This window comes from Gracilinanus agilis, chromosome 1 (assembly GCF_016433145.1).
Source record: "Gracilinanus agilis isolate LMUSP501 chromosome 1, AgileGrace, whole genome shotgun sequence".
NCBI classification, from domain to species: domain Eukaryota; kingdom Metazoa; phylum Chordata; class Mammalia; order Didelphimorphia; family Didelphidae; genus Gracilinanus; species Gracilinanus agilis.
This window is the reverse complement of record NC_058130.1, coordinates 750,058,586-750,072,887: the sequence shown is the minus strand read 5'-3', so window position 1 is coordinate 750,072,887 and position 14,302 is coordinate 750,058,586. Positions and strand designations below refer to the sequence as shown.

The following is a 14,302-nucleotide window of genomic DNA, read 5'->3' as shown; positions in this document are numbered from 1 at the left end:
CAGTCCCCGTCGCCGAGGGCACGGAGGCCCGACTGAGCAGCGCTGCCCTGGGGCATTTGTGACGCCCTAGCCGTCCTGGAAGGTGGGGGGGGGCGCTTCCCTCCTCACCTTCCCAACCCCTCCCCGCCCCCATCTCTCGGCCCAGGCTAAGAACGAAGGGCACGGTGGCCCGTGGGGACCTTGGGCTCCCTCTCTGGTCAGCCTGCGGTTTTACAAATCCCCTCCCCCTCGGTGGCTCTCTGTGGCCCCAGCTCTTCGAGGGTGCGCCTTGGGGGACCCTCCATGACAGTGCCCTGGAACTCCTTTCACACACTGCCACATCACTGGTGTTGATGGACTTAGCCAATCTCCCTCCCCCCGGGGGGTCTGGGGCCCCGAGGAGGCCTCGGTGCGTTCTTGCTCCCCCATTGCCTCATGTGTCGCCTAGTTCAGTCCTTTCTTGGCGTTTTTTTCATTCTACTATGCCTCAGCCCACTTCCCCGGGGAAACTTAACAGCCCATTATGTGCTTTAGGAACATCCAGCAGAGCTTGGGCACACAGTGCCCTTGGCGTTCCCTCCTGACTCACCTCTCTGAGCTGCCCCCTAATTTGACTTTCTTTATTTTATTCCTTTCTTTATGAAACTTAACTCTTTGATTTATGGCCTGTGACAGGCTCATGCCTTTTATTAAGCTTAATGGCCCCTAATATATCCTCGCAGAAGAGAGCTGGAGAAGGTACAAATTGTTGACTTGGCAGTGACACCCGGGGGTCTGCAGCAGGCAGTTTATTGGGCAGGGCACAGGACTGATTAGGATCTCTCTACCGTCAGTTGAAGCAGTTGCTGGTACTGGCAAAGTTCCCAGAAATAATGACCTCTCTATTCATCTTTCACTTCCAACTCTTGGACCTTTCCCCCCCCAAATGGTAAGTACTTAGATTAAGTTTAGTTCAAACCTAAGAACTAAAAGTTGTTGGTTGGTACCTTTGAACCCCAAAGAAAAAGGAACTTGAGAATTATCCCAATGGAAGGATCAGGGAGAACCTCGGGGTCAAAGGTTTCTTTTTAGAGGAGGAGTACCAGGGGAATGGCAGACCAGACCCTTAGCCTTGTTAGTTTTAGCATCCTAATAAAAGGTTTGGTGAAGAGGATCTTTCAACAGATGACCTTGTTGGAGGTAGTTTTGTAGCTTTTAGTTGGCTATCCTAACCTGATCTACCATTCCTATGAAGAATTGTCAGGGTATGGTTTTTATTTATTTATTTTTTTTTTAATTTTTTTTTTTTAACCCTTGTACTTTGGTGTATTGTCTCATAGGTGGAAGATTGGTAAGGGTGGGCAATGGGGGTCAAGTGACTTGCCCAGGGTCACACAGCTGGGAAGTGGCTGAGGCCAGGTTTGAACCTAGGACCTCCCGTCTCTAGGCCTGACTCACTCCACTGAGCTACCCAGCTGCCCCTATGGTTTTTATTTTTGAAGTATACAGTCAGAGTTTCATTCATGGTGTGTGTGTGTAAGATAGATAGATAGATAGATAGATAGATAGATAGATAGATAGATAGATAGATAGATAGATAGATAGATAGATAGATAGATAGTCAGATAGTCAGTCAATCTTTGGGAAAGGTTTCCAGTCTAAGGGACCTAAATGTAGTAGTATTTCTGAAGTATAATAAATCAGTACAGGGGGCAGCTGGGTAGCTCAGTGGATTGAGAGTCAGGCCTAGAGATGGGAGGTCCTAGGTTCAAATCCGGCCTCAGACACTTCCCAACTGTGTGACCCTGGGCAAATCACTTGACCCCCATTGCCCACCCTTACCACTCTTCCACCTAGCCAATACACAGAAGTTAAGGGTTTAAAAAAACAAACAAACAAATAAATAAATCAGTACACTCTAGGTTTCATCGCATTTTCATCTCCAAAGTTTAATACAGTCTTTGGGTTTCCAGTCTAACACAGTAGTAGGAGAAAGGGGAAAGTGGGGAACTTATATGCCCCCAAACATTAACTTGGCTTGTAAAGTGATTTGTATCAAGTCCATAGAACAAGGTATTAATTTCTTCACCATATACTTGAAAGGAGGCTTTGAATCTTAAAGGAGGTATCATAGTGTAACATAAATTTAAAGTATTAACTCTGATGGAAGGCATTTTTAGGAGTTCCTTACACTAATGAAATCACAGAGCTAATAAAAAAAAAAAGATTTAGAGTATTAGATTGAAAGCTTCTTGAAGACAGAAGCTGTCTTTTGCTTATTTGTATCTCCAGGGCTTAGCCCAGTGCCTAGCACTTAGTAACTCTTAGAGGGCATCAAGTACAACCCTTTCTTTTTAGGATGAGGAAATTGAGGCTCAGAATGTAAGTAACTTGTCCAAGGTTAAACATTTAGTAAATAGGAGGATTGGGATTTGAATTCAGGTCCCTTGACTCCAAAGCTAGAGAAGTGCAAGAGTTTGTTTTTGGTTTGTTTGTTTTTACTTGATCTGTGATTTCATTGGTATGAGAAACACCCTTTCTTGGTCTGTAATTTTGTGTTAATATTGAGAGGTTCAATGACTTGCCCTCTGTCACACAGCAAGTATGTATCAGAGGTGACTCAGGTCATCCTGCTTCAGAGCTGTCTCTTTTCATCTAGGCCATACTGTCTCTTAAGTCAAAATAAATTCAGGACAAAGAAAGGCCTACTTTGTGTTAATTTGATTTTTCATGGAATAGAGACCACTTAATTTGGCAGTGCATGGATTTATTTTTAAATCTTAAAAAAAGAAAGAAATGTTAGTAGATACTGACCTTTGCAATAAGGCTTCTTTCCTGGATCTTTACTATTGTTTAGTTGTTTCAGTCATATCTGACTCTTTGGGATCCAATAGGTAATGGAGCAGTTTGCCTTTTCTTTCTCCAGCTCATTTTCCAGATGAGGAAACTGAGACCAACTGGGTTAAGTGACTTGCCCAGGGTCACACAGCTAGCGGTTGTATGAGGCAGAATTTGAAATCAGGAAGATGAATCTTCCTGCTTCCAAGCCCTATGTTTTATCCGCTGGGCTGTCTAGATTATCAAAAGTACTAGAGGTCTTGATATGGTGGTTGTAAATTCATGTTGGGGCATTAAATAGTTTCTAAAAGTACTGGATTATAGGGGGCCATGCCTCTATATGATTTTTGGGGGTCCTGAGCGGCGTGGTGGCATAGGATGGTTAAAGCAGGAGAAAGAAAATGAGAACAACTAGACTAGTGGTTAGCCCATGCTGTCCCAAAGTCTGTGGGCATGGAAGTTTATTATATATCCTTCTCAAAGAGGTCACAGTTGGTAAGGGGCAATAAATCACACATAATCCATTGAAGTCTAAAGAATACAGATGCAAAGACAAATGGTCAAATTCCAAACCCCAATTTCAGGAGGGGATAATTCCAGGAGAGGAAATATCCCAGGGAGATGCTCACCAGTCAGATCCTAAAGGAGTCAGTTCTAATCTGAATATGCACTCTTATCTGATTAACATTTGTTAGGAAAGGAATCATTAACTCAGTAGATGCTGGTCTGCCACTTCAAAGCTCTCCAATAAGAATTGTAAAAAAGGTGGGGATCAAAGACTGAGTCAAAAGAGGAGCCTCAGATTTTTATCTTAGATGGCCCATTCAGTCTGCATCCTGACATGCAGTGCAGAAAAATCATACACACAGTTTTACTTGCCGATGATTTTGTAATGGGATCCAGATAAAATATCTGTTACAGACTCTGTTTCTCTAAATGACTCCTAATAGCCTTCTTGGAGGGATCAAGTTGATTTTGGATTAACCTACCTGCTGGTACCAGAGCCTTTTTGGGGGCTCAGGTGACCAGGACCAAACACAAAGACTGCCTCAGCCTGGATTGGTCACGTAGGGAATCCAGATAACAGGCCCTAAATTTGATCCTATTTCTCCAAAGGTTTTAATACATAGAACGGCTTCCCACACTGGATCTAATAAGAAAGAACCAAGTTTGACTCTCACACTGCAAAACTGTGAGGCTGAGCAAGTCACTTAACTTTCCTTCTAAAATGGGGATAACTGCTCAGCTTGTCCTTAACTCAAAGGACAATGATGAGAGAGGCTGTGTATAATAAGCTGCTTCATTTGCAAAAAGCCATATAAATGTTTGTCATTATGTCAAACAAACATGATGTGTGTGCAGCTGTGTGTCTGATAAGAAAGTTAATTTCTAAATTTTATTTTATATTTTCCTCAATTACATGTAAAAACAGTTTCCAAAGAATGTTGAGTCTTGAATTCTCTCCCTCTGACCCTCCCCTCAAGATGGTAGGCAATCTCCTATAGATTTTACATGTCCAATCACCTAAAAACATTTTTCCATATTAATCCTTTTGTGGAAGGAAACTTGAATTTAAAAGAAATCAAGAAAATGAAAAACATTTTCTTTTGTCTGAATTCACACTATCAGTTCTTTTTCTTTGGAAGCAGATGGTATTTTTTTGTCATGAATCCTTAGGGATAGTTTTGGATCATTGTATTGCTGAAAATAGCTAAGTTATTCATATTTGTTCATTGTACAATATTCCTGTCACTATGTGCAGTGTTCTGGTTCTACTTATTTCACTCTACTTCAGTTCATGTAAATCTTTCTAGGTTTTTCTGAGCTCCTCCTGCTTGTGATTTCTTAGAGCACAATAGTATTCCATTGCAATCATATACACTTAACTCTCCAACTAATGGACCCTGGCCTCTCACTTTCCAATTCTTTGCCCCTTGAAAAGAACTGCTTTAAATATTTTTGTACATATGCATCCTCCTCTTTTTTTTTTTTAATCTTTTTGGGTTACAAACCTAATAATAGTTTTGTTGATTCAAAGGGTATGTACTGTTTTATAGATCCAAATTGCTCACCAGAATGGTTGAATCAGTTTACAACTCCCCCAACAGTGTAAATTTTGTCATTTTCCTTTTCTGTCATAATAACCAATCTGATAGATGTGGGATGGTACCCCAGAGTCGTTTTAATTTGCATTTCTTTAGTTAATAGTGATTTAGAGCATTTTTTTGCATGACTAGAGAGTGCTTTAATTATTTTGAGAACTAATCCTTTGACCATTCCCAATTGGGGAATGACATATATCCTTATATATTCAACTCCTTTCTGTATGTATTTGAGAAATGAGGCCTTTATTAAAGAAACTTATAAAAAAATTTGCACCGTTATGATTACATCCTGCTCTAATTTAACCTCTTTCCTATCATCCTCACTGGCCATTCTCTTTCTCTCCTCTGATAGGAAGTTCTAGATTTCTGTTTAGTTCAGAGCATAGCTCTAGCTTTTGTTTAAAAAAAAAAGTGCTGTTGCATATTAACTTTTTAAAATTATATAAAACTATTACCTTATGCCTTAGAATCAATTCTGTGTATTGGTTCCAAGGCAGAAGGCAGGTGAAGGCTAGGCAATTAGAGTTAAGTTACTTGCCCTTGGATGACATAGCTTGGAAGTGTCTGAGGCCAGGTTTGACCTCAGGTCTTCCTGACTTTCCACATTGCCACTTTACTTGTCCCTGTTCCACTCTCAGGGAGCTTGCGATCTTGTTGGAGAACCCACATGTGCACATGAAACATTTAAATAGCCCTGCAGGTACTGTATGATAAGTGGGACAAAGAAATGGGACACACACAGAGTACATGCTGGAGGAAGCCAAAGATAGAAGAACTCAGTGTGGCCCTAAGAAACCAGAGGGCTTCATGCAGGAGCCCTGAGATCTGAAGGTGGGGGTTGGAATTTGAGGGGCACATGGAAGGCTTTCCAGGTAAAGGGTCCATGTATGACTCATATTGGGAACCCAGGAGAGCCTGGTTGGCTTGGATGGAGAGTGGATTTGTCCCTTAGTTGGCCTTGAAAAGACATTTCTCTCTGTCTCCTGAGTCTTAGTTTCTTTATTATTCCCCTCCTCCCCCCAATTACACATAAACAATTTTTGACATTTAGCAATTTAGATTCTCCCACCCCACCTCACCCTAGTGGTAGTCTGTTATGGATTATACCAGTGCTTTCATGCTTGGTTTCTTTATAAGGAAGTATTATTGTAAGTAGATCTTTAAGGCCTGGCTACCTCCAACATAGATAGTAGGAGTCTTGGGTTAAAGATCAAAAGCATTGGGAGGGGTAGGAGAGGCTTTGGGCTTGCTCCTGAGCGAGCATCAAAGATAATGGAGTAACTTCCTTTCCTGTCCTTTCCAAGTCCAAATCCAAGCTCATATAGAAGCTTTTGCCTTTTAGAATTTTTTTCTAAGAGCTTTAGGTCTGGCAGAGGTATATGCCTTTTTGGCCCTCCGCTCAATTTCCTTTGAGGCCATTTGCAATTTTTGCAGGAGAGATGGCACCATCCTTCTCAGCATTACAAGGAGCCTGGGTTACAGGATGACCATGGGTGGTGAGGCCCACCTCAGCAGATTAGAGACTCTGCTCTCCCTCTGGCAGTAGCTTGGCAAGCTTGGTCAGTTTAGGTTCCTAGTCTCACATGGTTGGTTACACCAGGTCCAAATTGTACTCTAAGATAACTTTGAAGATTTAAACATTCACCAGAAAGACCTCATGTTCTCAAGAGGTTTAATAAGAAAGCAGCCCCTAGCCAAACAATTTAAAGCCAGTGGGAAAGGAGGCAGTTTTGTTTTTTCTAAATATATTCCTTGGAAAGACAAATGACCTTAAGTTCAATTTTTTTGGCCAAGTTTTAGGCGCCTTCTCAACTTAAGCGGCCTAACTTTAGAGTTCGACACTGGCTTTCCAGATCAACAAGACCCACTCTGTCATTTTATATGTAGGCCCCAACAGATTAACTTAGCCAAGGTCACTTAGGTAGTAGTATTTGGCAGAGCTGGCACTCTGATCCTTCAACTCCAAATTCTGGGTACTTTTCACTGGGCCATGATTTTTTTTCCCCCCCAGTACAAGATCCTAGTTGGTTTCCCATCTTTCTTGAGGTATCTTAGATTGCTAAGTTGGGCTTGGGATATGTATGTATCTCAGGAAAATTTTCTTCCTCTGTCAGGTTAGAAGTAGCTGGTTCAGAATTTTTACTGAATTTATACCATAACAAAGCTTGTAGGGTCCATGGTGAGTATAAATGGTGGAATGGGAAATTTCTTGAGATTTCCCTCAAAATACCACCCTCAGGGGGCAGCTGGGTAGCTCAGTGGAGTGAGAGTCAGGCCTAGAGACAGGAGGTCCTAGGTTCAAACCCAGCCTCAGCCACTTCCCAGCTGTGTGACCCTGGGCAAGTCACTTGACCCCCATTGCCCACCCTTACCAATCTGCCACCTATGAGACAATACACCAAAGTACAAGGGTTTAAAAAAAAAATTAAAAAAAAAAAAATACCACCCTCATTCTCTAAAACATTCATAAGAAGCAAAACTGCTTTTTGAGGCAGCTTATAGTCTATTTTTAGACCACACTAATGGTCACACACACACACACACACACACACACACACACACACGGTACTGATAAGTATTTTGTAAAACTGGAAACCTCTATATAAATGCTGTTACTAACTTGAAATTCTTAAAGGTAGGTCTTTATATGTTTAATAATGGGTATTATGTTTCTCTTCTTCACAGTGGATGAGGCAATTTAGAAAATTTGGGACTGAAAACAAAAATTTTAAATTTAAGCTAATAAAAGACAAGTTAGCAAAACTAACTTGCATCAGTTAAGTCTGACAGTAGACTCAGAACCTACCCCTGTTGTTCTCCTCCCTTGGCAAAGAAGAGGGCACATTTTCACATCTCTTGGGGCCAGGCTTGTTCATTATAGTTAGGAGAATTCCATTTTGTTTTTTCTTAACATTTATGTTTTTGTGGTGGTGGTTCAGTTAGACTTTATCCTTGGGGTTTTCTTTTCTTTTCTTTTTTTAAATTTTTTTTATTTAAACCCTTACCTTCCATCTTAGAATCAATACTGTGTATTGGTTCCAAGGCAGAAGAGTGGTAAGGGCTAAGCAATGGGGGTTAAGTGACTTGCCCAGGGTCACACAGCAGGGATGTGTCTGGGGCCAGATTTGAACCTAGGACCTCCCATCTCTAGGCCTGGCTCTCAATCCACTGATCTACCCAGCTGCCCCCCTTGAAGTTTTCTTGGCAAAGATACTGGAGTGGTTTGTCATTTCCTTCTCTAGTGTGTCCCTATTTTACAGATGAGGAACTGAGGCAAATAGGGGTTAAATGACTTGCCCAGGGTTACAGAGCTTATAAGTTTCTGAGGCCAGGTTTGAACTCAAGCCTTCTGGACTCCAGGCCTAGTACTGAATACTTTACTCCACCTAGCTGCCCCTATTTATGTTCTAGTCATGGCTATCATGCTCATTTCACCTTCCATCAGTTCATATTAGTCTTCCCATGCTTTTCGAAATTCCTCACATTTGTTTCTTATAACACAGTAGCCAATTCTAATTCTTAGAAAGTTTCTCCTTTGCAAGGATCCTTTCTTGCTTCTCATCTTTCTCTTGATAAAACAAAAAAGTGATCTAATTCTTTGTGCAGCAAACACCAACAACTTTTCAGTTATTTGAAGGACCTGTTGGCTCTTGGCATTTTTTTGCCAGCTCCTTCTCCTTAATGTCCTTGTTGAAGAGACATTTTTTTTTCTCCTTATTCTCAGTTTCATTGAGCTGAATTTCCCTACAGGTACATGACTCCCAGTCCTGTAGAGCCTGTTGGATTCTCTTGGGCTACTTACCCTCCTCCCCCAATCTGTTTTTGGCCTTCAGGGTATCAGCTTCTTTTCTCCTCTCTTCATTGTCTTTCTTCTCCATAGGGGGACAGTCCAACCAGCATATTGGATTGATGGTGATGCCAGCCTCTTGTCTTTCCTCTACAGCTCTGTCTTATTAGTACATCCTCCAGATCAGCCAGCTCATAGTCCACACTAGAAGATAATAGGAAGGGAACAGATAACTTCAAAATCATTTGGTGGCCTTAAGTTCAGTTTAGCTTTGGATGGATGATTCTTCCCTGAGGGCACACTGGAGGAATAGCTGCCTCTTCTTCCTCTCATTCTCCTGCCTCCCATGCTGCCTGGGCCAAGGGATTTGTGATTGTAAAAGCTTTTTACTCCTGATCTGGCCTTCTACAAGACCATCCTCATATCCCTTCTCTCCGATATCATTTCTGCTCTTTTTTAAATCTTGGGTAGGGGCAGAAGTTCATAGACAGTCCATGCCGTGACCAATCCTGGCAGAAATTGGAGAGGTGAATTTACAGAATACTTTATTAACTTTTGACTTATTTCTTGACCTTTGTAGTTTTTCTCCAGGTCAACTGAGCGATTTGTAAACAGCGTGGATGTGTTAGTAGAGACGCTTTGGAGACTGTGGACTGACCTGCTGGATGTTCTCGGAATTGATGGTAGGTATAGTGCTATCTTTTATAATAACTGGCCGTGTTTAATTAGGTTAGGGAGAGTACTCATAATATACATTCTAAAAAAATACATTGTGAGCACGCTATCTGGGGACGTTCCATAGCATCAGCTCCCTCTGAATCACGTCCATAGCTCATTCAAGGCTTCATTCCCCATGTCTTATAATACTTGCACAAAGGAGTAAGGGGTATTATGGTTCCCCTTCTGTAGGGAAAGAGGCAGAGATATGGTTCCTTTTGTTTTGAAACCCTTACCTTCTTAGTCTCGGTTCTATGACACAAGAGCTGTAAGAGCTAAGCAATCAAGATTAAGTGACTTGCCCGAGGTCACACAGCTAGAAGTGTCCGCAACCAGATTTGAACCCAGAGCCTCTTGACTCCAGGCCTGGCTCTATCCACTGAGCCACTCAGCTGCCCCAATATTCAAACATTTAATACCAAGGGAAGGATAAGCCTGGGGAGGGGTCTCCGGTTAAGTTGTCTGATTGCCAGCCCTTTGATCATCATGCCATCCATCTGAGTGAAGCTGCTGTCTTTTTGACTTGCATTTCCTCCTGATCCCTCCCTCCCCGCCGTTACCCTCTACAGTGAATGACTTCTGTGTAGGACAGAGGCTTCATCAGGGGAGGTTGGGGATAGTTTCATTTTTGTCTTTGTGCCCCTGGTGCCTGGCCCATGATCTAGATGCTTAAGGGGTGTTCAGTGTTTAATGAATGACTCTCAGGGCTGGCTGCTGGGTGGGTCTGACAGGGAAGCCCGTACTGCCACCCCCACGCCCCCAGTTGGTCCCTTGGAGCGCCCTGAGAAGAGCAGTCTAGCTCATTCAGGGATTACTTTTTGGCCTCCCCCAGCACCTTTAATAATGGCTCTTGGGAGACAACCCAGCTAAAGCAATTTCTTGTAATCCCATGTAGAATCTCTGTTTACCATCTTCCCAAATTATGAAATCCAGCCATCCCTGAAGAACTGAACCTGATTGCAGGAAGATTGCGTGTGGCAAAGCAATAACTACATTAACCTTAAGGGAACAGCATACCTCTCCTTACTGAGTGAGCAGGAGAGCAGTCACCAGAGTTACCAGATTTCAAAGAGACCGAGGGGCCAGCTTCCACTGGATGTTTTTTGTGCCTCCGTTTTCACACCTGTAAAGTGGGAATAATGATACTCTAGCCCTCTGCCCTCTCACTCAGATGTTGGAAAGAAGGGAAGGGGTCCACATTAGCAAAATCCTAGGCACAGAGACCTCGACTCTTGTTTGGAGGGTTCTCTGTAATGAGTTTTCATTCTGGGCCAGTATTTATTAATCACCTACTGTGTATGCACCAGGCACTATATTAGGCACTGAGGATACAAAGAAAGAATCTGTTTTCCTGGAACTTACAGACAAGCAGTAGATAGGATAAATAGGAAATTCTCAACAGAGAGAAGGCACTAGAATTTATATTAAGTTTAGATTTTCCTTGGCATAGTCCTGAGAGCCCATGGGGACTCCCCATCCTGACGAGAGCTCAGAACAGGACTGGGGTGGTAAATTAGCACCAAAAGACTCTTCTGAGACCGAAATCCAGTCCCTGCCCTCAAGGAGCTAATAGTCTAGGAGAGAGGAGGTGGTTAATTGTTGGAGGAGGTTTGCTCTGGGGTCCCACAACTCTTGGCATTAGATGTTGTACCTATCTTTTTCTGTGTCCATATTTGAATTCGGGGAGCCTGGCGGTTCTGGCAGATAACTTGGACCTTTTGTCTCCTGTTCCCTCTTTTTCAGCCTCGAACCTGACCCATTATTTTAGCCCTGCAGCTGTGGCCAACAATCCCACTCGAGCTCTGCTGTTGGTTGGTGCGGTCCTCTTGGCCTACTGGTTCCTGTCTCTCTTTCTGGGATTTCTCTTCTATCTTTTGCACGTGCTATTTGGTCGCTTCTTCTGGGTTGTGAGGGTCACCCTGTTTGCCCTCTCCTGCGTGTATATCCTGCAGAAGTATGAAGGGGAGCCCGAGCAGGCTGTCCTGCCCCTCTGCTTAGTGGTCGCGATTTACTTTATGACGGGCCCTGTGGGCTTCTACTGGAGGAGTGGAGGCACCAGTGGTAGCTCCAACCTCAGCCTGGGCAGCCACAACTTGGAGGAGAAGATCGACCACCTTGATAGCCAGATCAGACTTCTCAACATCCGTCTCTCCCGGGTGCTCGAAGGCATCGATCGAGACAGCGACAAATGAACCAAGCCAGGTTAATCATCTGTCACCAGCTCTTGGACATCAAAAAGCACTATCTTACTAAAAGTTACAAAGCAGTAACACAACAAACACAGTGTGAGGTTATTGGACCACATTACAACTTTAGGCTGAGAAGAATTTTAAAACCACTCACGTAGAACACTGAGACACCCTGAGAACCATTAGTTGTTAAAAAAAAAATATTTTTAAAAAAAATGATAAAACCCACATTAGCTGTATACTAAAAGATTTATCCATATATAGAACATACAATTACTTTTTTCAAGTGTTTAAAGACATATTTTGTAAGGTTTTTATAAAGGCAGATTGAGTCAAGTCTATTAAACCTTTAAGCGAGGCAAAGATTATGCACATTTGGCATTTTAGAGAAGATTAATCTCAAGCATTTGTTTTCCCAGCTCTGAAAATACATTGTGGGTTCCACATGTACAGGGTTTCCATTTTCACAAGTTGTGAGCTTTGGGGGGAAGTGGAGAATAGAGTTGGGGTTATTAGATGTCATTTGGTGTATGAAGAAATAGGAAACTATGAGTTCAGGCCAACAGATGTAATTATTATTAATGGTCACTGCCCCGTTCAAGTTTACTTTAAAGAAATTTTGTTATTTTTTTTTCCAAGCCTACTTTTAAAGGAAGAATCCATTTCTTACAAGCAGATCTGGGATTTTTTTCTGTATTTCGTCATACTTGAAACCGGGGGTTTTCCTCCAGAGAAAGTAAAAATCCAAGGATCAGGCAGAGAAACATTTGGGACCTTTGAGTCCGAAGTTATGCTAGCAAGATGGTAGTTGCATTGATACTTTGAACAGGCAAGTCTTGGTTTGATAGCTCTTTTGGTTGACTCAGGACCCCAATAGGACTTCTGAAAGACAAAATAAAAAAAACAGCAGATAATGCAACTTGCAAATCTATTGTTTTGGCATTCTCTCAGGACCACTAAGCAGCAATAAGCACTCTTCAGGTTTTACTCTTAATATTTTAACAGTAGAATCTTTAGATGCTTTTTGCCTGACGTCTGTGGTATCTTCATTTTCGGTGATCCTTGGAGAAGTTAGTAACGTACCATGGAGATTGGTACCTTAGGGACAGGAGGATTTGAGGGTGCTCTGTTTGGGAGGGGAGTCATAAAAATGTTTTTGTTTGCCAGTTAGCTCCCAGGGTTATGACTCCTATCAGCTTGAGTGAAATCTGCTGGAATGAAATCCAGTACCTCAGGGAAGTCTGCACAAAAGCATCCCCAGATCTTGGGAGGAGTCGTGGATATTTCCACGGGTGCCCAAAGAGGCTGCCTCTTCTCTGCCGGTTTCCTCCCTGACCAGTTTCCCCTATCAAACCACTAAGAGGAAATTTGACAGGAGGTAAGGGGAGTTTGGAGGAGCCTGGTCTGTCCAATTTGGGGGGTCTTGATTTGTAGGGCCTAGAATTTAACAACCGTATGTGATTTTTTTTTTCTTTGCAAGCATTTTGGAAAGACATCATTTTTTGAAATTTTTATGAAACTCCTTTTTAAGTTGCACATAATGGAACACACGGCTGCTTTGATTAGCTCCCTATTGATCAGGGAGTGCTGATTCAGAGTCTATGGAGTCAATGTTTATAGGTATTGGAAACACATTTTCTGGGTTGAAATGGTTCCGATAGTATCTCTCACATCCTGAAAATTTGTGTGTTTTTAGCACAGTGTATATTTTCACACCTCTGGGAGCTGGGCTCAAGGGGAAGGGGGGGGGGTCATTTTCATTCTCACTTAGGTTTCAGGACCCTCCTCAAATTACTTTTTGGAATTATTGTTAGTATGAGTTGTATTCTCTAGATACTTAAATACTTCTTCCCTATTGTAGAACACATGGACATGCTTCATCAGCTACAAAATGTCTTGAGCTTTAAGTCTTTTTGTTGGTTGGTTGGTTTGCGTGTTTAAAAGTTTTTTTCCTGGAGTAGAATTTGTTTCTGTATTCTTCATTTTTCCAGAGTTGTAAAACATAGGAGAGGTATCTTGCTAAACAGATAACAAGACCAGAGAAGGAAAAAACTTGCCTTTCTTGTAAATTTGAAGGACACGGTGGTGTGGGTGTACATACATAGTGAGAACAAACCTGTCTGTGAGAGAAAACCCCTTGAAAATGGAGCCCAGTGCTAAAAACCACAACTCTGTAACAGGCACCATTTTTCTGGGTAGCGAGAAAGACCAGATTCATGCCTGCTTTTTCTATGGAAGCTTCTCTGTGTATAATTTTATACTATTTAATATACACGTAGGGAGACATCTTTCTCTTTTTAAATGAAGTCTTCAACTAGCGATAACATTCTCAAAGGGTTGCCGATGTTTTCAAACTGACCGGAATCATAGAGGCAGAAACTTTCACTTTGAAGATCCTGTGTCCATACATACTAGCCTTTGACAACTTGGCTCCGGCTGGCCTGCGTTTTCTAGGGAGCTTTTGTAGAGAAGACCGCTGGACGAAAGCTGATGTAATACGGCCACTCCCCTCAGCCCGTCGCCCCAACCTTTTCTTTTGAGCCTGCCCTTTTGTATGTGGAAAAATATATTTTTGTACCATGTGTCTCATATCTTGAACAACATTTTGTATATCTTAAATGCTGTAGGGTAATAGAATACAGAGCAATACTTCTCACGATAGGTTCTCATGAATTCTATGATGCTAGTATAAATAAAAATGGACCACA

General features: G+C 42.2%; 1 protein-coding gene across 1 annotated transcript in view; it reads left to right on the top strand.

Annotated features, from left to right (window-relative positions):
* Nucleotides 1-12,508, top strand: part of LOC123256843 (BRI3 binding protein) — a 17,762-nt gene extending 5,254 nt beyond the window's left edge. Inside the window, exons 3-4 of the mRNA XM_044685399.1 lie at nucleotides 9,269-9,371; nucleotides 11,149-12,508. Of these exons, the coding sequence (XP_044541334.1) occupies nucleotides 9,269-9,371; nucleotides 11,149-11,597 (552 nt within the window). The 3' untranslated portion in view covers nucleotides 11,598-12,508. The remainder of the gene's footprint in view (nucleotides 1-9,268; nucleotides 9,372-11,148) is intronic.
* The last annotated feature ends 1,794 nt before the right edge of the window (nucleotides 12,509-14,302 follow it).